Source organism: Camelus ferus, chromosome 6, assembly GCF_009834535.1.
Source record: "Camelus ferus isolate YT-003-E chromosome 6, BCGSAC_Cfer_1.0, whole genome shotgun sequence".
In the NCBI taxonomy this organism is placed as follows: domain Eukaryota; kingdom Metazoa; phylum Chordata; class Mammalia; order Artiodactyla; family Camelidae; genus Camelus; species Camelus ferus.
Genome location: NC_045701.1, coordinates 3,521,809 through 3,545,811, shown reverse-complemented (window position 1 = coordinate 3,545,811; position 24,003 = coordinate 3,521,809). Strand labels below are relative to the sequence as shown.

Below are 24,003 nucleotides of genomic sequence, written 5' to 3'. Positions count from 1 at the left end.
GGACATGTTTTCAGCTTTGTTCAGGGGCCCAGAACATGCTCAGACTCCAAGAATCTCTGTTCTTCTCTGCAAATGGAAAATGTGACCCATGAGAACAAACTTGATCACTAGAGTGTGTGCCTAGTCACCCAGCCCTGTAACTTGGGGGTGGGTGGTGTGAAGCCTCACGCCACCTTGTGACCACTTTCCAAAGACCCCTCTGTCCCTCTGAGCAGTTGGCTCACTTTCATAGTTTATAGACAGGACAGTGGCCTCAAAATCAAGTACAAAATGTGCATTTATTGACATCTGTTCTGGGCCACACTGGGTTTCTAGCAAGAACAAAAGCGAATATAAAGGGAAACACACTAATATAATTAGCAACCTAGTGCAGTCAAGGATAGCAGGAGATGTTTTTTTCCAGACTTGGCAGAGGAACTACGATTACCCTATATTCAACATTGTAACATTAAACTTGCACTAGAGTTGCAGAATCAGCAAAGAAATAAATAAGTTATTTACATTTCAAGTAATAATATCGTAGTTTATTCCTTTATTTCACCACCTTTTATAAGTATGAACTGTGATGGAGGCCTTGCTTACGTCCTGTGGAGCAAGGACAAGAAATATGCTTTATATTGGTTATTTAATCTTCAACATCAGATTACCATTTTTTTTTTGTGGGCAAAATCACAAAAAAAAAAAAAAAAAGAAAAGAAAAGAAAAGGAAGGACATTTCCATCAATGGCACTGAATGAAGAACGGTCAAAGCCACAGAGTTTGCCAATGGCCAATTTCTTGTGTTTCTTGTAAGAACAGGACAAAGGGGCTTGATTTTGACACTTTGGAGGCTGCGTGCCAGTCTGTATCATGGGACAAGGACAGTAAGTAAAGGCATGAAGGAAAAACAAGCAAGTTGCACCAGAACAGATGGGCTTAAATTAACCGAGTGACAGTTTGGGCGTCAGTCTCACAATGGCTGTCACATGAGGAGGGAGAGACGAGAAGTACCACAAGCCTCAGTTGCTCAGAGGCTGCTGAGCAACCCCAGGAAACCCCGGAGAGGCCACCCCTCCGAGCCACTGGCGCTGGCCACCCCTACTTGCCCGCTGCCTCCTGGAGGGCGCTCTTCCGCTGACAGTGCTTGCAGGGGACGGCCGGGCCGGGGTGCTTTCAAGGTACTGGAAGGCGCTCTGACGGCCCACCTGCCTCTCTACGCAGTTAAAGGTGAGGGCCACTCCCACATTGCTCTTCATGACTCTGGAGGAGCCATCAGATGTGCCATCAAAGCACCGGCCAAGTGCAATCTCCTTGGCCGTGCGAGGGTCCTGGTCAGTGACAGTGTAGATGCCATAGTTATGGCCCAGGGGGTCCAGGGGCGCCAGCATGGTGTATGCACTGGTGTCATTGTTGACCGCCAATGGAAGGTGGTTGACCAGGTACTCATGCAGCATGGGGTTTACGCTGGTTCGACGGCAGCTGCCCTGGGGGATGATCTTCACTAGTGTGCGGTCCACGCGGTCCTGGTCATAGAGCATCCCGCTGCACTTGAACTCCAAACAGGCAGAAGAGACATTGGGCTGATCCCTGTCACGTGTGCTCTTCACATCCCGGATTCCGTACAGCTTCCCCACTGTCTGCCGGTGGGTGCCCCCCATGTTGCGAGATCGCACGTTCACCTCCTGTGACCCCACAATCTTCACCTTGATGTAGCAGGCCCTGAACTCCATTGGCTTGGGCCACCATGCCAGGTAGTCTTCAGTCCAGCTCATGGGGTCAAACTCATTGAAAGGGACCGTGTTGTAGTCATACCGATCCCCCTCAATCTGGTAGAACCGGAAGTGGGCTGCACTGGGCGGTGCATCCTCACATGCCTGGAGGTTCTCAAAGGCATAGATGGGCCCATTGCTCTCCTCGGCTGAGTTGGGCCTTGGCTTGGCCATGCTGATCTGGAAAGCTGTCTTCTTAATCTGTGGGTCCTCGTGGTCTGTCCGCCGGTACTTGAGCTTGTTGAGGTAGGGCTGAGGAACGCCAATTGCATTTGGGTTGAACTTAGGAGCAGACTCCACTGCTTCCAGTTCTTCCCCAGCCAGGCTGGCCAAGACGTAGGCGGAGTAGGCATCAGGGGACTGGTCATCACAGAAGGCAGGCACACAGGCCCCATTGGGGCCAGTGAGGACGCTGTCAAAGCGGCCCCAGGCCCTGGGATTGGAGGAGAAGCCAGCCCTGGGCTCCAGATTGATCGCAGACACCACGACCCCCTGGATCTGCTCACTGGGCAAGAACCGCTCACTCCGGTAGGCCCTCACCTTGATGAAGCACCTCCTGCTTTCGGGGACATCCAGGTTAAAGAGCCTCCTCTCTCGGATCTCCATGTTACCCACCAGGAAGGTTCTGTCTTCCCTTTTGTTCCGCCTCTGGCTTTCAAATTTGAAGTCACTTTCCTCCTCCCACAGCCCTGTGTCTGGGTTGAGTGACCAGAGTTTCATCATAGACACGTGCTCTGGCATCTTGACCTGGGTTGAGTCTAGGTGGACCTTCACTTTACCAACATTAAGGGACTCTGAGGTGGCCTCATCTCTGAAGTCCACAGAGAACATGCCGTATGTCCGAAGTGGGAAGGTATCTCCTTCATCATTGATGAAGTTCAGGTCGCTCTGCGCAGCGGTGGCTGTGGAAATATTCCGGGGATCCAGGAAGGTCACACTGGCCTCTACTCTTCCTGTGTAGGGCTCCCCGTTCTGCCTGTAGAAACTCTTGGATGGGATCTCCAGCTCAGCCACAGGGTCTTCACCAGCTACATCCCCCAAGGGGATAATGTTGGTTTCCATGGCCTCCAAGGTGATGGGCTCTTTCCGCCGAAGCATCTTGATCTCATGGAACACTGCACTTCCCTTCTTATTGAAGGGCAGCACTTTGGTGGTGTTGACGAATTTCTGCATCCTGTCCACAAATGTGAGCACCAGCCTCTCAGTGTCCTGGGGAACATGGAGGGTGAATGTGCCCTTATAGCCAGTCATGCTCACACGGTTGTTCCCCAGGTACACGTGGCCAAAGCGCATGGGCTCCCCATTGTCAGCAGCGCTGACACGGCCCCGCACAATACTCCTGGTCTCCGTACACCGCTGGCAGCTGCACTCCTTGGCCACCTTGGTGGGCAGCGTGTACCCACTGCACTGGATCTCCCTCTCCTCTGTTTTAGAGATCCCACAGCAGTTCTCCACAGCATCCCGGCACCTGATCCCGTTATCCTGCTGCCCTGCACAGGTCTTGACCGGGCAATGGCCCACGTCATAGTAGAAGGAGTTGGTGGCATTCTGGAAGCAATCATGGGGCAGCTGGATAAGGTAGCTCTCGGGGATTGGGTTGCAAGGAGCCTCATCAGGGGCTATGGAGGGAAATAGTGTGGATATTAAATGTAAGTTCCTATCCTGTACAAAGGGGACCTCACCCTCACCTCTCTGCTGTGTGTTAGGGTTTTCAAGGCACTTGCGTATCCATGACCCCAGTTCTCACGGAACTCCTCTGAGGAAGAACAGCTGTGACTGATCCCATCTGACACATGGGGAAGCAGAGTCGGTTGCTGAGACCACTCGTGTAATAGTTCTTTTTGGAGGGGTATTGAAAATTTGTGAGGGTGTTTGAGTTACCACCAAAATTGGGAGTGCTCCTGGCTTAGAGTGGGCGGGGGCACCACTGCTGTGTTTCCCACAGCGCCCAGCATGGCCCACATAAGGCACTTTTCTGCATCCTGTTTGACTTTCACATATCCTACCAGACATCCATGTAGGTGGAAAATTTGTTTAAAATGACCTGAGCCTGGTATTTTTTCTTTTAGTTTTTTTCATTTTTTGGTTTGTTTTTCTTTTATTTTTGCCTGGTATTGTCTACATGGTTTTACCATATGTTGAATTTTTCAAGAATATAACTACTGTATAAATCAAGTTAAGACTGTACTTGGTTTAGCTTGCAAAAATACCAAGAATTGCTTCTTGTCTCAGAAAAGTGACGTACCTACGACACTGCCCATGGAATGTGAAATGATGCCCCTGTACCCATCAGGGTTTGTAGCTGTCACATGCATGGTGGCTGGATGCAAGTGCGATTGTCCGATCTCTTGGTTGGCACTCTTGTGTCATTATGCCAAAGCATGTACGTATTGAAATACATACTATTTTGTATTGAAATTATTTTCTTTGTATTTCCCTTTTATGTTATTAGGGCTATGTGCATATATATTTAGAAATTACATGTAGTTATCTATAAATTGAATGTCACAATAGTGAAACTATTTTTTAAATTTAAAATACTAAAAATTTAAAGTATGAGCAATAACTGAGACAAACGGGGAGCATTGGTATAAGGACCTGGGACCCACTGCTGATGGGGCTCCACATCTCCTCTACCAGGATCCAAGTGTCCTGTGTCCTGTCTGTCCTGATGTGTGTCACTCAACTTTCCTGGAGTCTGTGAAATATTCCAGAATCCTCCCAACAAAATTTTCTCTCCCTCTGGTTTGGTTTTGTTTAGGCCAACTGCTAAGATATCCTCCTTCCCCCTCACTGTCTAAGTACAGGTTCCTGACTGGTCTTGGCCTCCAGGGCTTTTCTCCTCCAGATCACTTCTGGAAGCCAGCTCTAATCAGGTCACTCTTTCTTGTAAAGCCCCCTCAGTTTCCTACTTCTTCTTCTTTTTTTTTTTTTTTTTTTTTTTTTTTTTTTGTGGGGAGGTTGTAAGGGGAGAGGTAATTAGGATTGTTTATTTGGTTTTTTTGGTGGAGGTACCGGGAATTGAACCCAGGACCTCGTGCATTCTAAGCAAGAACTCTACCACTTGAGCTATAACCACCCACCCCCTAACCAGGTTCCTACCTCTACCCCTTTGCTCAGGCTGGCCCCTTGGTCTGGAACGCCCCCCATCTCTGTACAGACTGACCCTGGCTATTCTTTAAGACCAGAACTTCCAAACATTGGCTACAAATTAGAATCACCTCGGGGAGTTTTAACCTGTGCGTGCCCAGGCCACATCCCAAACCAATGAAATGAGACTTGCTGGAGGTAAGACTCAGTCATCAGAAATTTTAAAAATTCAATAGGTGACCCCAGTGGGCAGCCAAGGCTGAGAACCGCTATGTAAGGCTCAAGCAACCATTCTTGGCCACTCCCACCCGGAAGGCCTCTGTCTTTCATCTATAGAGTCCAAGGCCCCTAATTCTTGTTTTAGCTGCATTTTTCTATCTTTATCGATTTGTCTCATATTTACATTTCTTCACCCCTCCTGGAGTGGCAGCTGTGTGAGGGCAGAATGGACGTCTGTGCCATCTCTGTGTCCCAGGAAGCACAGCACAGAGGAACCCAAGTTTTTACTGCCCAGTTATGCCCACTGGGGTGCTCCCCAGCCCTGGGGCAGGGGTTCCCCAGGGGCCCTGACAGGCTTACCTATGACAGTCAGCTGGGCGACATGAGACTTTGCAGCCCCAGCGTCGCTCTGGGCCTTGCAGAAGTACGCCCCAGCCTGGTCCCGCCGCAGGTTCCTCAGCACCAGCTTGCTCTCGTGCTTGTAGAGGGAGGGGTCCAGCAGCGTGTTGTTGTGGTACCTGCAAGGGATGGAGAGGGACAGCCTGAGCGGGAAGTGCCAGGAGCAAGGCAGATGGTGGATGGGTCCGTGCAGATGCCAGCACCACCACTGACTCAGCTCATCCCAGAGCAGTGACTGGCCTGGGAGTCAGGGGACTTGATTCTGAGTCTCAGTTCCACCACTAATGGGCTGTAGACCCTGAAACAAATCATTTCACCTCTGAGATTCAGCTTCCCGTTCTACGAAGCGGGAGCAGTGATTCCTAGCTGACGCCACAGAATTGTTGAGAAGGTCAAACCAGATAATGGCTGTGAAATGTTTGTGAAGGGTAAAGGACTCACAGTGGGTGGGGGTGTATAGCTCAGTGATAGAGCGTGAGCTTGGCATGCACGAGGTCCTGGGATCCATCCCCGGCACCTCCATTAAGGGAAAATAAAAGGGGAACAAAAGACTCACAGCCACTGGGGACTCTGACCTTGTTTGCCCCCCTTGGGGCAAAGGACAGGAGACCCTTGTTCTGCGTCCTGACATGCAAGACAGGACCCCAAGCCCAGGATGCTCTGTGAGGACACCAGCTTCAACAGGACAACACGGCTTACTGGTTGTCTGGGTGACCTCAACCCTGCTGCCTCCCACTGGCAAGTGCTCGTTTCTGGGCTCCACACCAAGGCCTTATTTGTAACTTTATTCTGTTGGTTATTGTCATAACTAATAAGCCCAGACCCAATGCAAGAAAGCGCTGGTTTTCAGGAGGACAGTTGGGCCAGGTAGCTGGCAGAATACTCACCAGAAAAACTTGTCTGGTCTGGGCTTCCCTGTGGCCTTACAGCACAGGGACACGCTCTGCCCAGCTTTCCGTGCTTTTGTCTCAGGGTTCATCACAATGTATGGAGTCTCTGAGACAAAAGATGAGAAATGGTGTTTTGGTTTCTCTTTGTGACAGGTTCTCCAGAGCCTTGCTCCCTAAGATTCTTTGACATGTGTTAAAATTGTATGCTTCACAGCCGCTACCAGCCCCTCTCTAATGGTCCTAATAAGGGAAATGGTCCAGAATGGAGTTTATACCTTCCATCCGTTCAGCCTGGGACCTGCTCCCGTGGCCTCTTAAGTAGCATTTAGGTGAGGCAGGGGAGAACCAATGGGACCTTGTGCCAGACAAGATTTCCAATCACTGCCTCTGAGACAGAGCTAGCTGTTTTGAATAGTGTGATATTCCTGCTCTGCTGACTCCAGCAGAATTTTTTGGCCACTCTGCACTGTTTCTGAATTCCCCTCGCTTCTCTCTCTGTGACCTCTAAATATTTCACTGTATTATAATTGACTGTTTCATAAGGTTACCAGGAAAGAATACATACATGCCAATATCTGGGGGAAGAACACTCTAAGCAGAGTATATAGCAAGTGCAAAGGCCCTGAGCCAGGAATGTGCCAATATGTTTGAAGAACAGATAGGAGGCCATTGCGTCTGGAGTAGAGTGACCCAGTGGGGGCAGAGGGGACTGTAATAGGAGAAGAGAGAAGAGAAACAATGGAGGAGGGGCATATAATGTTGAAACTTGTGGAGTTTTGAGTTTTACTCTGTGCAAGCTGGGAAGCCAGCTGTTAACACAGTAATCCCTTTATTTAAAAGTCCAGCCATCCTCCCCAGCCTTATCCCAGAGAACTTAAGTACCTGCCCTAATGAACTCTGCCTTGATGGTGGCTGCCTTCAGTCTAGTCTTGGGCACTGTCAGCTTGATGGGGGCAAACTTGGTCTTTGTGATCTTCAGAATGCTTTTGCCATCGGGACACAAGCCAGGGACTCGGAATCTTCCGCTGCTGTCCGTCTGAGTCAGTAGCTTAGGTGTCTTGGTCAGCAGGTAGACAGTAGCCCCTGAGGCTGGGGCACCCCCAGGGAGGGAGATAGCCCCATGCAGCACGAAGTCCTGGCACATGCAGGCGTCACAGTCAGCGTTCACCTGGCCCATGGGGCAGGTCAGGTCACAGGCTGTGGAAGAAAGGGGCACATCAGGAGGGCTTATATGAATTCTGGTCCTCCTTCAGCCATGTCCCAGTCTGTGTACTCACACATGCTTCTTCTCCTCCTTAGGCCTTTGTTACCCTTCCCTATCAGTTTGCATGACTAATTCCTACTCATCCTTCAAGACTTAGCTCAGGACACTTCCTCTAGGAAGCCTTCCTTGATTCCCCTAAGCTATAATAATTGACCTTGCTCTGTGCTCCCATATTATCCTCTACACCCCCACCATCAGAGCACATAATAGATGCTCAGTTAACACTTAATGGACAAATGAATGAATGAATCTGTCTTGGTCTGACCCACCAACCTATTCCAGGCTCAGCCCCATGCCCTGCCCAGTACCAGGAGCAGAGGAGGTACCTGTACAGGACTGATCCATGCAGAGCCGGCCCTCCTCAGCAACCTCATCGCACAGTGACACCGACTCCGCCAAGCAGGTACGTGATCGTGTCTGGACCCCAGCATGACCACAGGCAGCAGAACACTTGCTCCAGGGGGACCACGGGCTCCAGATGCCCTGTGTGTTTCGGCGCAGGGATCCTGCAAAGCAGGATCAGCAGACGGTCTGACTTCCCTCCCAAGGGGATTCTGTCAGGAAATCTGACCCTAAGGCTGTTTTTTCTCAGAGAGCAAGGCCTCTGTTTATGTCATCGATGTCACTGATATTTATATTTCCTGTGATAACTTTTCCAACAGATGGAAGTTAAGAGTCTTGAGGAGGTAGCGTCTCTAGTTTTCACAAAGATACTGAATGGGCTGGGGTGGCCCTGAGAGGGACTTCTTGGCCGAGCGCTGGGACTTCGCTGTGCTGTCCTAGGATGTGCAGGGGTAGCACCATCTTACCCTCCACCAGTGTTGAAACAACCCCGTGCTCCTCCAGAAGGGCCCCCTGGGAAGCCAGGGCCTGGGGCCTCAATTACATCAAGCCCCCTTCTGCACGGTCTTCACCTCTGGCCTGAGGTCTATGTGTGAGAACAGGGGCCTGAGACCTCGCCCAGGAGACCCCGTCCAGCCTGAGCTCCTACTAAAGACCCGCTACAGGATCAGGCCCTGTGCACTGGCGGAGGCCCAGGAGGGGAGCGTGCGCATCCAAGAAGCGGGCGGGCCTGCAGCTGGCTCAGAATTACCCAGAGTGGGGAGAGAGGTCGGAAAGAGCACCGACTCTTGGACTCTGCAAACACAGGCGTGGGTTTAAATCCCAGCCTTCCACTTATCGGCTGTGTCGTCCCAAGAAGTTACCTAACCTCTCTGAACCTGGAATAACTTGTCACAATGGAGATTCCTCACAAGTCAGTTGTTAAAGTTCAGTCATGCAGATAACTAGCACAGTGTATGGCCCAGAGGAACTAAAATAGAAAGTAACACTTAGTGAACATTCACCTGCATTAAGCCCTCTACTTTCATTATCTCATTGAATCCTCACAAAAACCCCCAAGAAGATTTGCTAATATTACCCATGGTCTACATGTGAGAAACCTGAGGCTCAGAAAGCTTCAGAGAACCTGCCTAAGGAAAAGAGTAGAGAGGGCAGGTACAGGATTGAAACCAAGCAGCCTGACTCCAAAGTCTGAGGTCTTCACCACCATGCCACATAAATAAAGTGGACTGAAAGGAAATCACCCCAAAACACAGAACACTCATGGGAAGATTATGGTTCTCATGACGCTAATGGGTTATTACGGAGGCGAAGCGTGTGATGTCCAGAGCTCCCGGGGCCCCAGGCAGGTCCTGGCCTCTCCCAGTGCCCAGGCTGCTGGGACAGAGGGGGTGGGGGCCATGCGAGCTCACCTAGAGGGCAGAGGAAGCGCACAGTGTAATTGGAGCAGTTCTGGCCCGGCCGCTGCTCCCTGTTGAGGCACCAGAAGCCCTCAAGGGGGCTGCTATGGACCACCTGGCCAGTGCTGCCTGCGGGTGTCCAGCTGGTGGTCCGAGCCTCTAGCCGCAGGGGCCGAGCGCACACCCGGTCCCCATAGTAGAAGCGAATGGCATCCAGCCGCTCGTAGTCGCCCTGCCCACCTGGGTGGTCGATGTTGAACCATGTTGTCCACTCCCCAGGACCTGAGAGACAGAGCCAGGTAGGAGGGGAGCCGGGCCCTAGAGCCCCAGGTGAGCTCCACCCCGGGGAGTCATCCCTGAAACCTCTCACCCAACCCTCACTGGTCTCAGGCCCCATTGCATCTCTCTCTCCAGCATCTCTCCAATCTCTTACCTTTCTGCACAGCCTACTGCCAAAGGCTCTGTTAAAGTTCTCAGCAGCCTGCTGTACCAGGTCAGTAACTTCCTGCCTCGTCTCTCTACCTCCAGCTTCCCCTCACCCCATCCCCACCCATCTTCGATACTGCGTCAGGGTGAGCTTTCTCCTTGTGGATTGGCCCACATCACTCCCGGCTTTAACCCCCTCAGCCAGGCATTCAGATGCTGGTGCGCCTCCCCCTGCTATCTCTCCATCCTCACCTCCCCGCTCTTTCCCTGTCATTCTGTGCTCTGGCCCCAGCAAGCCCTACAGCATTCCTGGAATATATCAGGCAGCTTCGTGATTCTGAGCTGCCCTATATACTTGGTCCCTCTGCCTGGACATAGATGTAGGCCAAATGCCTTCTAAAAGTGGGTTTCTGTGGAACACTGACATTGTTCCCTGGCTGCAGAGATTCTCTTAGCAAGCTCAGTAAAGAGCCCCCCTCCTGACCCCTCCCCTCCTTCAGCCACAACTTACCATCCAGGGGGTCAGCAGGCTTGGCAAAGATGCTGGAGGTCCTCTTCCCAGGCTGGACTCTTCTCACCGACTGAGTGAGCAACATCTGTCTCCCTGAAGGCCAGGAGGAGAAGTGAGGGGCCAAGACTGTTAGGGTCCTGTTACCAGTCCCTCAAGACGTAAGGAAGCAGTGTGATGTTGAGGGGTGGAGCATAAGCACTGGGCATAAGTTCAAATCCTCACTCTGCCACTTAGGGAAGGTAAAGGGACCAGGCATGCGGTGCATGTTCAACAAATGGTGATTCTCTTTTTGCTTTTGTTCTAGAAATGGCTCATCAGATGCTGCCGGGCAGCCAGTGGGCTGGGGTTCCTATTTCAGGGTCTGGGCCTGTCCTCTTCGGTGGATTGAAACCTTACTTTCCTCATCTGTAAAATGGAGATATGAATTTCCACCACACAGGCAGTGGTCCAGTTGGCATGAGGATTCCAAGAGATAACACAAGTAAATACCTCTGAAGTATACAAAGACAGAGCCCGCACTTTCTGACTGTGTGACCCCGGGCCAGATACTTAACTCATATGGCCCCTGTTCCCTCATCATAAAGTGAGGATGATAATAGTTCCACTCTCAGAGGATTATGGGGATTAAATAAGCTCATTCATAAAATCCACTTAGAACAATGCCTAGCACTCAGTGTTAGCAGTTCTTCTTAGCTCAAGGCCTGGACAGTAGACGTCCATTTCCCTTCTCCGGGCGAAGTTTGGCTTTGGGAGTCTACCCTCCCCTAAAGGGCTGATGTGGCCTAATTGGAGGAGTGGCTCTCAATTTTCTGACCTCAGGCTGCTGGAGTCTGGCTGAGAATTGGGACAGGGACCTCAGGCCACAGGCAGCTAGCTTCCAGCCCCACTCCACCTGTGGCTGGGCTGGGGGCTCCAAGATGGGAGGGAGAAAAGAGAGCGGAGGGCTGCAAAAGCTTTGAAAGGCAATTAACTCTCATGTGAGGAGTTAGATCAGAATTCTCTATGCTGCTTAATTGGGGTGATAGGAGCTCTTTTAATCAAACTTCTCTGATTTCCCCTCAGACAGCTGAATGTTAATCATCTTCGTCACCAGCAGCTGTCAGGGTAGAAAGAGCAAGGCGGGAGGTGGGCACGCACAGGGTTTGGCCTGATGCCGAGACAGCCTTTGTTCCTGCATCTGTGCTCACAAAGCCTGCAGTGCGTGCAGCTTTAAGGGAGGATTTTGAGCTTTTTTTTTTTTTTTGCTTTACCTGAATATGCGGTTAGAAATCAGGAAAGGAAGGGGAGATGCGAGACAGAGGGTGTTTGGGGTAGTGCTGTGAGCTCTGATGTTTAGACACCTCAGGGAGCCCACCAGGCAAATTCTCTCTACCTGTTCCCTTGAGAACTCAGTGTCACCAGACAACAGAGGTCAGAGGACAAGGAGACCAGAAAGGGTTCTAGTGTCTCTGTGAAATTTGGCTACAGGGTCTAAATGAATTTTCATGAAGCTGAAACCAGATCAAATCCCAAATCTGCTTGTGAAAACGCAGCGATCCCTTGTGACTCCCTTTTGCTTTGGCTATCAGGGAGCTCAGAGCTAAAAATAGCACTCAGGGGCAGCGGTGACCCTCTTATCTTTTTTCCTCCTTCTCAGTGACAGTTTATCCCTCTCCTCATTTAAAAAGTTCTGTTCTGTGAGTTTTAATATTGGGAACCATCTCAAATCCTCTAGGAAAACAAACAGGGTGTAAATTATGAATAAATAGACAAACCAGCCTCAGGTCTGAGTGCCACTGCTGTGGCTTAAGGCAGAAGCAGAGTTGGCTCCCAGACCAGATGTGACTTCAGTATGGAAGCAGGGGATTTGGGAGATAGTAGATACTCAGCCTGTACCCAACACAGAGGTGACCTCCAGGACCAGGAAGAAGGAGACCCAGGCCTTGGTCCCCACCATCTTTCCCCCAGGTCCCATGAGGAAGGTGGCAGGAGATGAGCAAGGGTTCCTTCAGAGCTCAGTTGTCCCTGGAATGTGGTCCCCTGAGAAGTTTCTCAGATCAATGACCTGCAAAGAAACAAAGCTCGTTAGGTTCCACATCCAATAGGGCTTGAGCAGAACTATTTCTTGACCTATCAAGGGTGAAGGGGACAGAATGAAGTCTTGTGAGAGGTGACATCTGCCCAAGTTGCAAATCTGGGCAGCTTGGGAGATGCAGAGTCAGAATCTGAGTTCAAATGAAGCAGACCTGGATTCAAATCCTGGGTCCAGGTGCCAGGGCCCCACATTGAGGTGGGACTTACGGGGGAGTAGGAGTGAGGAAGTTCCTTGCCAATGAGGAGGGGCCTGGGCTCACCCCCAGCAGCCAAGGACTTCCCAGACCTGGGCCTGGGGGCATGATTTACTGCCCTTTGGTGGGATTCACGCTGTTACACAACAGGGCTACATATTAGCTGTGCAGCCCCCACCCCAACAGCAGCGGCCCCTCACAGGGCAGGCAGGATGGAGGGTGCAGATGCTTCAGACACACCACCTCCATGAACACATTCCCAGATGTGCACAGGCTGCAGCTGGAACACATTTCTGGCCTGTTTGTTTGGGGCCTGGCTGGGAGTTACACAGCCAGGAGCCTGCTAGGGAGAGCAGGGGGCGTGCACTGGGAGAGGCCAGGGCCCCCCAGTAACTGCTGAAGCACGGGTTGGGGGCTGCAGGAGCAGGGAGAGGCAATAGAGCAAGGACCCGTAGGGAGTGGTCCAGGCTCCTGCTCAGTGTTCTCTCTCCCCAGAGCTCTGGCCAACCCAGAATCTGACCAGTTCCCGGAGATTCGAAAGTGGTTTCCTTCAACCTCCAAAGTCCAGGGTGTGGTGGGAAAAGGGAGATCCCTCCTTTCTGGAAGAAAGATTCAAAAGCACTTAGCTGTCCCAAGGGAACAGAGCAATCCCACCCTGCAGACCATGCAGCTCTAAGCCCACTAATTCCGTCACCACCTGTTTCTCAGCCAAGGGGACGGAGCACCAGGGTCCCCAAGGTCTCCAGCCCTTGCGTATCCTACCCCAGGCTCCCGGGCTCTGAGCAGAGCTGCAGGCTCCGCGGACATGCACAGCATTCAGTCCAGGACCCATCCAGGGACTGTCTGGGAGGCCAAGGTGGCTGAGGCACCTTATGGAAAAACCATTTCCCATCTGGCAGCCCAGTGAAGTTTCCTCAGCATATGCTCTGCTGGTGAGACTCCCCATCCCGTGGACCTCAGAGCTCTCGGACAAAGAAGACTGGCTGACCGCAGGAAACAAGCACAGCGCCCAGAGGTACAGAGCTCCTGCCTGGGACCATCTGAGGGTCCCTGACCCCAGGTGGAGGAGGGAGAAGACTGTGGGCTAAAGAGGGAAAAGAGAGAACTCCAAAGCAGGAAGGGGAAGATGCAGGGTGATCAGGGGAGGGCAGGAAGAGCTGAGCCGGGCAGTGGGGTGCAGGGATGGGCTGAGGAGAGCAGGAGTGGGGCTCACCGTGTCCTGAGCGGGACTCTTCAGCTGGGGGGTCCACGTCTTCCTCTCTCCAGCGGTCCGGCCACCGGGCCTTATATAGCACAGCTGGTGGCTCAGCCCGTGGCAGCGCGCCACGGGAAGCAGCAGTGAAACCAGATCTGAGCCTGAGGAAGCTCAGCCTCCCACTCCCCTCCCCACATCCCCTGCAGCCTCCAGAGGTCCGGATCTCACTTCCAGATCCTCAGAGGGAGATGCCACAGGGCCTGGGGAGGGGCCAGGTGGGCAGCTGCCTGGGGCTCCAACTGCCAGAGCAGAGGGATGGGTGGGGAGGCGGGGTGGGCGCTGGGAGCAGCCCTGGGAAGGGGCCGAGGGGAATTCTACATCTGGGCAGCATTTCAGGGCTCAGGGGGTGGTATGCTCTTGCCTAAGCTTTGCTTGCTGATCCCCTGCATTCCCCTGGCCCTGGCCCGCCCATACAGAGAAAAAATTTTGCTGGCCTTAGCACATACCCCAGACTCTCTTAGGCACACAGGTCACCTGGCCTCTCAGCTGGGAGTGCCTGATCTGAGTTGGGCAATGCCTTAGCTTCTCTGGCCTCTGAGGGAACACTCGGGGAACGTCCGAAGGGACAAGGGACAGAGGAATGAGGGGCAGAGATGAGAACAGTTCTTCCCTACCCCTTCCTACTTCCATTTGGGTACCTGCCTGTACCCACTGGACCCCAGAGGAGCCCTTGCATGTGGATTCTCTGTGGTCCTGCCAGATGCTCATACATATGCGTGTGTGAGCGTGTCTGACTTCAGGTATGGGCACCCACCAGCGATGGACGGCAGCCCTACCCATAGGTGGCGCAAGCAGCTGCCTGTCTTTCCAGACTTCTCCCTCCTCCCTCCCGGCATGAGTCTGCCTGCCGTCATAGGCAACAGCTCTGTAATTTCAGCATGCATTAGAATCCTCTGGAGGGCTTGTTAAACCAGATGCTGGGCCCCGCACCCAGACTTTCTAGTTCAGTAGGTCTGAGGTGAGGCCCAAGACCTTGCATTTCTAATAGGCTCCCAGGTGATTCTGAGGGGGCTGGTTCATGGACCACACAAGGAGATAGTCCCAGCTGGAGGCAGAAGATGAGGAGAGAGTGAACTAGGGAGACAGCAGAAGTTGCCAAGGTCTGCCTCACGTCCCAGGCTCACATGGCCCAGGCTGGGCCTTCTGCCTCATGCCCGGGCCTGGCGGCAGAGGCCTGGCCCTTGTGGCCCTCCGCACCAGTGTCAGCTCACTCTTTCCACACACCTTCATTGAGCTCCCAGAACGGGCAGGCTCTAGGCTGGATACTGAGATGCCAGAGGGAGGTGACATGTCCATGCTTTCAGAGGAAATAGTCTTGGATGGAAGTGCAGACCCTCATCCAGAGAGCTGTATGTGCTTGTGTGTGTGTGTGTGCTTTTCTCTGTATGTATACGCCTGTGTATATGCTGTCCGTGTCTTTCTCTTTGTGTGAACGTGTGTGTGTGTGTGTGTGAGCAAGGGTTGAGGAGCTCTGTTTCTCTGAGCGTCACCCTGGACAGGAGCTGATGGGGGACAGGTGGATGGGTAGAGGAAAGATGCTGCGCGGTGACAGCCCTTAAGCAGATGTGGGGCACAGAGCTGGCTTGCTTTTTCTCCTGGAACCTGGTCTCCTTCCTGGCCCCCAGCTCTTAGCCCTAGATCCTGTAGCTAGACCAAGTCTGGTTCATGTATTGTCAGAGCCAAGCCATGAAGCAGCTCCAGCCATAGTTTTGAAGGCAAAGTCTGAACTGAGTGAAGCCCATAAGAACTCTGCTGGTCCAAGGACAGACAGGCAGGCAGGAAGACAGACAGACAGAGGCTGAGCCACAATAGTCTGTTCAAAGGACAGGCAAAAAACAGGATCTTGGGAGTCAAAAGCCTAGTCCTGGCTCTGTTGCTAACTCTGATGTGTGATCTTAGACATGTAACAACCCAAGTGACCCTGGACATCAGTGTCCCCACCTGTGCAACAGGAGTCTGGACTGAGCAAGCGCCCAGGCCCCCACTGGCTCTTGCGAGGTTTGGTAAGATGCTGACAACAAACACTGCAGGGAGGAGAGAAAGGAAAGAATGACAGCTCCAAAAAGTCCTGCTGCCAGAGATCAGGAGGCAGGCCAGGGAAGCCACGTGCCCACCGAGGCTGGCTAAGGAGAACCAGGTAGACAGGAGAGGAAAGTGGGTGCAGGTAAACCATAGGATCAGAGGTCAAGGTCAGGGTGATCTGCTCTTTTCCAACGCCTCCTCTCCATGGAACCCCAGGGTGTGTGAAGGAGGCCTCCCCAGCCCCCCAGTTGCACCCCTCTCTTCTCCGGTGTGGGAGACAGGGAAGCCTATGTGGGGAGGGCTTGGCAAAGTAAAGCCCTTCAGGCCACGATTCCTGCCTGGGTCTCATTGCCCAGAACTCACACTGAGGCCCCCACTTACCCGGCCCCAAATGGCCAGAGGGTATTGTCACGGTTGGCACAGGGCTGAGTAACCATAAGCTAGAATCCCTGTGTGCTGATTGTGTGACCCAGCCATCGGTGCCCCTCTTCCTCATCTCCTCCCACCTCCCCCCATCAAAGAATCCCTTCCTGTCCCCAGGTGGGACTGAGCTGTAAGCTGCGCAGGGCTGGAATCTGAGCCCACTCCCATCCCCTGCTCTCAGGACTCCTTTGAGGGAGAGGCTGCTGCTCTCTGCAGCCAGGATCTTAGGACAGTCAGGACTTGGGAGGTGGCCAGAGATCTGGACTGTCCAGGGCCTGGCCTAGATGGGTCAGCCTCAGCCACGAGTGGCCATCTGGGGCTTCTGCAGGCCAGGCTAGTCTGCAGCAGCTCCAAACCCCTGCCTGGAACACACTGGAAACCCATCAATCACCCCCACCCCTATCCAGGGGATCGAGGGGCTTGGAGCCCAGTTTAGCCAGGCCATCTGTGACCCAAGCCTATGGCCAGGGGTCCCCACCCTGCTGAGGGAACAGAAGCTTGGGAATACTGGGAGGGGTCTGACCTAATGCTAGTGGCTCCAGAGGAAGGTGTTCTGTCTCTCTCTCTCTGACCACTCTCCCATGCTCCCATGATCGCCCCCCCGTGGCCACAGGGGCCTTTGCAGGCCTCGGTAGGGACAGGCCATGGATGATTCCTGGAGACTGGAGGACTTAAGTGCAGCTTTGAGTGACCCTCAGGGGCTGCTGACCCAGTGCGTATGGGAGCCTAGAGACCCAGAGTCTCCAGCAGTGGGAGAGCTTATTCTCTGACCTTGTCGCTCTCCTCCCTGTCCCAGATACAGTCTGTCACTTTTCCAACTCAATGCTTTTATAGTTTTATTCTTCAGCTGCCCATGTTGAAACACAGCCCTGCCTCCCCACCTGTGTGAATGTCCCCATCTTTCAATGCTCCATCTCGGTCTCTTCCTTCCTGCCCTCTCTGACCACCCAGGCCCACCTCAACTATTCCTTCTCAGATCTCAGATGACAATGTTCAGTCCTATGTGGAGAGCGTGCTGTCATTTACAAAGCACATTCATGGTCATCGCATCCTCAGCCTCACAGCTGATCTGCGAGGCTGGGATGATCATGCTCATTTTACAGAGGAAAAAAACCGAGGCTCAGAAAGGTGAAGTCACTCAGACACAGCAAGCCTTCAACTCAGAGTTGCCCCCTGGGAATCCGTGATCTAGTACAGACCTTGTCATGGGGCACCCTCAGCTCAGAGGACCCACTGTGGATATCCCTCTCCAATCATATGCTCTTCAGTGAGAACATGCTAGAACACTCTGGCTTTGCCTGCCTGGCACACACATCCTGCTTCCTATATACACATTAATTTCAAAAATGTCCCCATCTAACATAATCCAGCTGTCATACTGTGGTGGATTAAATATGGCCAGAAATTCTTTGCAGCTCTCCCTACACTGGAGAGGCCTGGTGTAGGTGTTCTGGTGAGGCGTCTCAGCTGAGCCCAGCCTTCCAGCCCTTACCACCAAGGCACCAATCATGTGAGTGTAGCTGTATTGGACCCTCCGGACTAAACCATCTCATCTACCAGATGAGTGCCACTGAGTGGTCTCAAATCAAGGTTATAAAAAGTAGAATTGCCCAGTCAAGCCTTAAATGAAATCCTGACCTACAGAATTCAGGGGATATGATAAAAATGATTAATGTTTAAGCCACTAAGATTTGAGGTAGTTTGTTACACAGCAACAGTAACTGGAACAGACACTGATCCCATGTAGTATCTTTCAGAAGCTCCAGACCCCCTTCCAGCAAATCTTGAACATCCAATGGAAAAAGCTTGTCTCTTCCCTCATTGTTCCAGGAAAGGTCCTGGGAAGGGCTCTCATTGGCCTATTCCTGACCCCGTCCCTGTAACCGTGGGGATGGAAAGCTCTGATTGGCCCATTTCTGAAGCTAGGGGTAGGTCATCCCACTGGGATCAGATGGACTGATTTCTCCCAAAGGAAAATTGTGGTGCTGTCACCAGAAGCAGGAAGAATGGATGCTAGGAAGCAAAAAATGACATGTACCCACTAAAAATACAACCACGAACATAAGTACCCCGTTCCTAGTAGGAGTCATGCCGAAATGTCTAACTACTAACCTTGATACCACCCGTTGAGTTTTGATGTCGAGACCACTTTAATAGCTATCAACCTCAGCATTCGTCCTCCCTTTGCTTTTTTATACATTAATTTTTAAATTTATTTATTTCATTTTGGAGGGGAGGTAATTAGGTTTATTTATTTATTTATTTATTTTTAGAGGAGGTGCTGGGGATTGAACCCAGGACCTCATGCGTGCTAAGCATGTGCTCTACCACTAGAGCTATACCCTCCCCCCGACCCCACTTTGTTCTGTTGCAAACTCACCATGTATGACTCCCCCTTACCCCGTAACCACATCAACACATCCCCGAAGAGGTGAGCAAAACTGAACAACTTTAATAACAACTCCAGCTTAGAAAATGGAAGAAAGAGAAAGAAAACTTCGGAACTACGCATGCCACGCTGGTTGCTGCGCACACTGTCGCCTGCAGGTCAGCACCTGCTCTTGTAAGGGTGTGCTTACTCCGCCCAGGTTGTAGGTGGGAGCACACTCCCTGAGAATGGGCCATGGTCTGGCAGATACCCCAAAACACATCCGGTACAGCCCTCCACCTTGTGTAATATGCTCACTGCGGTCATCACAGAATGCTCCAAAAGCTTAAAAAAAGAGGCCACCTCACTGTCCCTATGGTGTACTCAGCATGGTCACAGCCTGTGTTCACCCACGGCATCTCTAGTGTTCACCTGGCTTACCACAATGTGCTCACACACCCAGAAGCCCCAGTGTTTTCCCCACTGACGGGGGTATTCCTGCTATGTTGCCACGCTGTTCCCCCAGCTTGTCATGCCACGCTCAAAGTCACCATAGTGCCTTCACCACACTGCCATAGTTTGCTCCCACCCAGGGACATTGCAGTGTTTACTACACACACCAGTGACACTATTCCATATGTGGACATCATGGCATCCCCACGGTGCCTCCCTGTGTTTCTCAGCAACACCCACATTCGTGATTTTGCATAGGATTAGGGGGTGAGCACTTACCAGGGAGTGTTCACACTCCCCTCCTTGACTAGTCACACTCGGCATGGTGTGTTCACCCTTGCTGTTCAGCAAGCTTGCCCCAGTGCATCTACCAGACTCTGCCACTTGCTGCCGGTGACCCGAGGACTCTTTCTATGGTTCCCCTGAGAGGCCCCAGGTGGCTCTGGGTGTGGTGTGGCTTCAGCTCTGACCAAGATGCCGGCAGCCCAGAAGAGCCTGCGGCAGTGATGGGGGCGGTCACTCTGGCCGCATGTCCCCGGGACATGTGGCTGTTTAATGGGCTAGTGCTGTGGAAAACTGAGTGTGAGGAGCCTCCCTCTATCCAAGCAGAATCATTCAATCACACGACGCCTGAGCTGTAAGGATTTCGGACTCCAGATGGCCAGGGTGAGCAGGCAGGGAAGGGGAAACAGACATTAGAAAGGCCTTGGTGAGCAGGCTTAGCCAGACAGGCTGGGATGGAGCGAAAGAGACACATAGGCCGCAGAGACCATTCTTAGTGGGTTGACTTTTTGCCCCCAGAAGCAAAGCAGTGTTCAGGGTGGCTGAATTGGGGCATTTCTTCCCCCCAAGGAGACCAAGAGCTTTCAGGACAGAATGTTGGTCAGTGACAGGGAAGGCGAAGAAAGGGAAGAAGGAATTTGAATCCCACAATTTTTTTAAATTGAAGCATAATTTTCATTTTGTTAAATCCACCCTTTTGAGTGGACAGTCCTATGATTTTTGACAAATGCAAACAATCATGTAACCACCATCACTATCAAGATAAAAAATACTTCCATCACCTCAGTAGTTCCCTTGGTGGTCAGCCACTCCTTCCACCCCCAGCTGCCGAAAATCACGGATCTATTCTCTTTCCCTGTCATTCTGCCTTTTTTGAGACTGTCCTATAAAAGGAATCCTTTGGTAACAAGCATTTTAAGTCTGCTTTCTTTCATTTATCACTAAGTATAATCACCCGTGTTGTTGCACCTGTCAGTAGTTCGTTCCTTGTTATTGCCGAGTAATATTCTATGCTACGGATGTGCCACAATTTACTCATCCATTCACCAGCTAAAGGACATGTGGGACGTCTACAGGTTTTAGCAATTACATTTTAGCTATAAATATTCGCGTACAGATTTTTGTGTAAACATGTTTTTCATGTCTTTTGCATAAACATCTAGGTGTGCGATTGTTAGCTTGTTCATTAAATGTATGCTTAACTTTATAAGAAACTGCCAGACTGTTTCCCAGAGTGATTGCACCACTTACATTCCAACCAGCAAAACAAGAGTTGCAGCTGCTCAGCGCGCTCGTCAACACTTGATACTGTCAAAGGTCCGCGTTTGGCTGTTTTAGCCTTTCTGACGGTTGTAAAGTGTCTTGTTTTAATTTGCGTTTCCCTGGTAACCAGTGATGTCGAGCAGCTTTTCATACTCTTATGTACCATTCCTATGTCTTCTCTGATGATGTGTCTGTTCAAATATTTTGCCCATTTTGTAATTAGGTTATTGTTTTCTCACTATTGAATTTTGAGTGAATTTAATATACTCTAGGTACAAGTCCTTTATCAGATATGTGTTTTGAAAGTATCTTTTTCCCAGTCTGTAGCTTGTCTTTTCATTTTCTTAACAGTGTCTTTGGGAGAGCAGATGTTCTTAATTTTGATGAAGTTCAATTTATCAATTTTTAATTTCACGGATTTGTGCTTTTAGTGTTGGATCTAAAAATTTTTGCCTAGCCCATGGTCACAAAGATTTTCTTTCATGTTTTCTCTAGGAATTTTTTCAGTTTTTCCAGTAGGTCTAGGATTAATTTTTAACTAGTTTTTGCACATGGTGCAAGGTTCATTTTTTTTGCATGTGGATGTCCAATTGTTTCTGCACTATTTGTTGAAAAGACTTGTTTTTCTCCATTGACCAGCTTCCCCCTGCCTTTTTTTTTTTTTTTAAACAGTGGGTCTTCAAGGCATTGGTGCCAGCACCCTAGAGCTTTTTCCATGCACAAAGGTCAGAAGCATAGCAGGAAAAAATGCCTCTCTTGCCTGATCTCAAAACAGGACTGCGTATGCCCAAATAAGACAGATTTTTCAGGGGAACAGTGATGTTAGCTTTTACATATAGCCCCTCTGCTCTCCCTAGGACTCACACGAGTCTGCTAAGAACTGCCCCAGGAGACTAAGACTGTCAAGCACATTTCTGGGTCCAGAACTGCCCCTCCTTTCCAAAGACTCTCATATCTCTCCTGAGACCCCTTGGCCAGAGAGGTTTTGGATCCTCTACACCCAACTAATCAGCCTCCATCAAACAGCGGGAGGATGCCCTGAGGAGGCAGCAGCTGCCTTTGCTTTTCTGGCTGCTTTCATCTGTCAGAGTTGCTGTGGATTTTCATTTGCGCCTGATCGTAACCAGTGAAGGAGAAAGCACTCTGTGCAAGGTGTAACAGACTTCTGCCAAGACCTGGCTCTTGGGGAAGCTTAGGAACTTGAGTCAGGCTCAAACCCAGGCTGAGTCTCCTAATTTCCCATCTTCTGCTCTTCCAATTTCTCACAGTGGCCTCTCATGCAGGATGGAGGAGAGAGCTGGCTGCTCTCTGGCATGCCAGGGATGTGAGGGGGCTCCTTAACTGGTTATGCACTTCAGAGAACAAGAACCATGACTCACTCAGGCCATTCTGGAAAAAAAGAGGCTTGTAAAGATGCCGAAGTCAGGAGTCTGTGGTGTATCTGCTTCTATGGAGCAGCCCCGCTTGCCCCTTGCTCCTCGTGGGTCCATCTCCTGCATTTTCCTAGTTCACGTTCCACCAGGAGTCATTCTGATTGGCTCAGCTAGTGGGTGGAGCCTTTCCCAAGAAGCCCTGCTCCACCAGTCAACTGCCAGTGGATGGATGGCCTGGGTTTAGGTCGGACACTCAGTCTGAGCCAATCAGTGGCCACTCCCAGCCAAATACCACAATAACAGTGCTTCCCTAAGTAGGGAGCGATGGATGTGCAATTATGCCTAGGAGGGGATCTGGGGTGTGGTGGCACCCTCAAGGTTACAAGCACAATACGGGAGCTTATCCTCATATCTCAAACAGGCAGACACATGCCCTGAGCTCTCCAGCCCACAGCTCTCTCCACCCTCTGAGCTGCCCTGGCCCCAGTCTCACCATTTCCCAATTAGTCTCACCCTGAGTTGAAGAGCTCTTTGTTCCACCTGGAAATGCTGTCTTCCCTCACTGGACTGTGAGCTTCTAAAAGGCAAGGGCTGTGTTTTATCTCTGCCGCCCCAGCACCTGGCTCAATGTCATAAATTTGTCGATCCCTGAGAGGGGAAGGGGCTTCCCAAGGCCATTCATGGAAGGAGGGAGAGAGCCAGGGTGGAGCCCAAGTCTCCTGCCACATCTAGGCTCCTGTCTGCCTCCAGTAGGCTCCCTGGCATCTCACTGAGATGTGAAGCCACTGGCTCTGCCCTGAGACACTGAGACATCCTCCCTTGAGGATGCAGCCCCAGCCCTGACCCCTGACACCTGGGCAGCCCTGAGTCAGTCCTGGGAATGAACCTCCTGTCCTGCTTCAGGTTAGCCTCCAGGGGATGCTCAGAGCAGACCCACAGTCAGCCTGACCCCAAGTTCCTGAATGTTCTGCTTCCCACTATGGGCCTCAGGATCCGAGGGCTGCAGTGGGAGAGGGAAGCAGACAAGCAGGCTGAACCAGCTGCTCAGCCCAGCCTGTGTGCCTCCTCTGCAAGTGTGTAGCATGTGTGGCTGTGCAAGAGGGAGCGTGCAAGCCTGAGTGGGCACGTTGTGACGCGTGTGTGCCTGCACTCAGCTCTGATCCCCAAGTATAATGTCACCTTAGGCGTTTTGCTTTCCCTCTCTGGACCTCAGTTTCCTCCACAGTAAAACAAGAGGGTGAGGCTCCAGAGCTCCCTCCTCTTCCCCCGCCACCACTGCTCCTTAAACCTCCCTCCAGACCCCTCTTCCTGTTTTCAGCAGAGCAGCTCTCCCAGCCTCTAACACCCGCCTCCCTGCAGATCCCCAGCTTACCAGGGGCCTCATCTTCTACCTCCAGCTCTTATTAAAGCCTTTCGCTTACAGGAACAGCTCTCTCCCCAGAAGAATGCAAGTACATTCTCCACTACCTTGGCCACGTGTATGTGTTTGAGTGTAACTGTCTGTGACTACAAGTGTGTCTGTACCGTGGTGTGCATGTGACAGTCAGAGGGAAAGGGAGAGATGGCAGGGGCCCCACAGGGAGAATGGGTCCCTATGCTTAGATCTCTGTGTTTGATTTCCAAACACACAGAGATAGGCTCCTAAGGGCAGGTACCCATACTCCAGCTTTGTGAACATTCTTACAATATCTATTTGTAAGCAAGACTCAGTCTGTATCACCTCCTCCAGGAACCCTTCCTTGTAGCCCTGCACTGAGCTAACTGCCCTTCTCCTGTCTTCTAAGAGCCCTGTGTCCTATGCACGCCTCCAGCAGAGCATTCAGCACATTCTATTTAGATTGTCTGTGTTCTTGCCTGCCCCATCTCTATGGTGAAACCCCTAGAGGACAGGGATCATGTCTCATACCCTCAGCATCCCAGCACCTGGGATGTTCAGAACCTGTCTGTGGACTGGGCTGGCCTGGCCTCCCATGCGCCCAGTAAGATATTGCCCCCTCAATGGCCCACT

The 24,003-nt window shown here is 51.6% G+C and overlaps 1 protein-coding gene and 1 long non-coding RNA gene across 6 annotated transcripts in view; one reads left to right on the top strand and one right to left on the bottom strand.

The window, feature by feature from the left end:
- Positions 1 to 259: 259 nt before the first annotated feature.
- CILP (cartilage intermediate layer protein) lies at positions 260 to 13,968 on the bottom strand. 2 transcript variants are annotated; one of them, XM_006184012.3, is made up of 9 exons: positions 13,770 to 13,968; positions 12,165 to 12,333; positions 10,290 to 10,382; positions 9,365 to 9,634; positions 7,937 to 8,116; positions 7,229 to 7,543; positions 6,344 to 6,452; positions 5,418 to 5,575; positions 260 to 3,367 (listed from the first exon to the last, which is right to left on the bottom strand). In XM_006184012.3, the coding sequence occupies exons 2-9, from the start codon at positions 12,241 to 12,243 to the stop codon at positions 999 to 1,001; spliced, it is 3,573 nt and encodes a 1,190-aa protein (XP_006184074.1). In that variant the 5' UTR covers positions 12,244 to 12,333; positions 13,770 to 13,968; the 3' UTR covers positions 260 to 998. The 2 variants fall into 2 exon arrangements, with proteins under 2 accessions (XP_006184074.1, XP_014414140.1); XM_014558654.2 differs by lacking the exon at positions 9,365 to 9,634 and having other exon boundaries at positions 13,770 to 13,963.
- The window catches only part of LOC116664059, a 61,802-nt gene continuing 50,895 nt past the window's right edge, over positions 13,097 to 24,003 (top strand). For 2 of the 4 annotated variants that reach the window (XR_004320365.1, XR_004320364.1), the window contains exon 1: positions 13,098 to 13,571. This is a non-coding gene — a long non-coding RNA (uncharacterized LOC116664059). Of the gene's footprint in view, positions 13,572 to 24,003 lie in introns of all 4 variants that reach the window. The other 2 variants (XR_004320362.1, XR_004320363.1) reach the window with 2 other exon arrangements.

Bases quoted from the DNA above. Each gene is read 5' to 3' on its own strand.
- CILP (XM_006184012.3), bottom strand. From the start codon at position 12,243: ATGGGACCTGGGGGAAAGATGGTGGGGACCAAGGCCTGGGTCTCCTTC. The intron at 10,383-12,164 runs GTACAGGCTGAG...CCTGGCCTTCAG, and splicing joins GGAGGTCACCTCTGTGTTGG to GGAGACAGATGTTGCTCACT. The intron at 6,453-7,228 runs GTACTTAAGTTC...CTTTTGTCTCAG, and splicing joins GGCAGAGTTCATTAGGGCAG to AGACTCCATACATTGTGATG.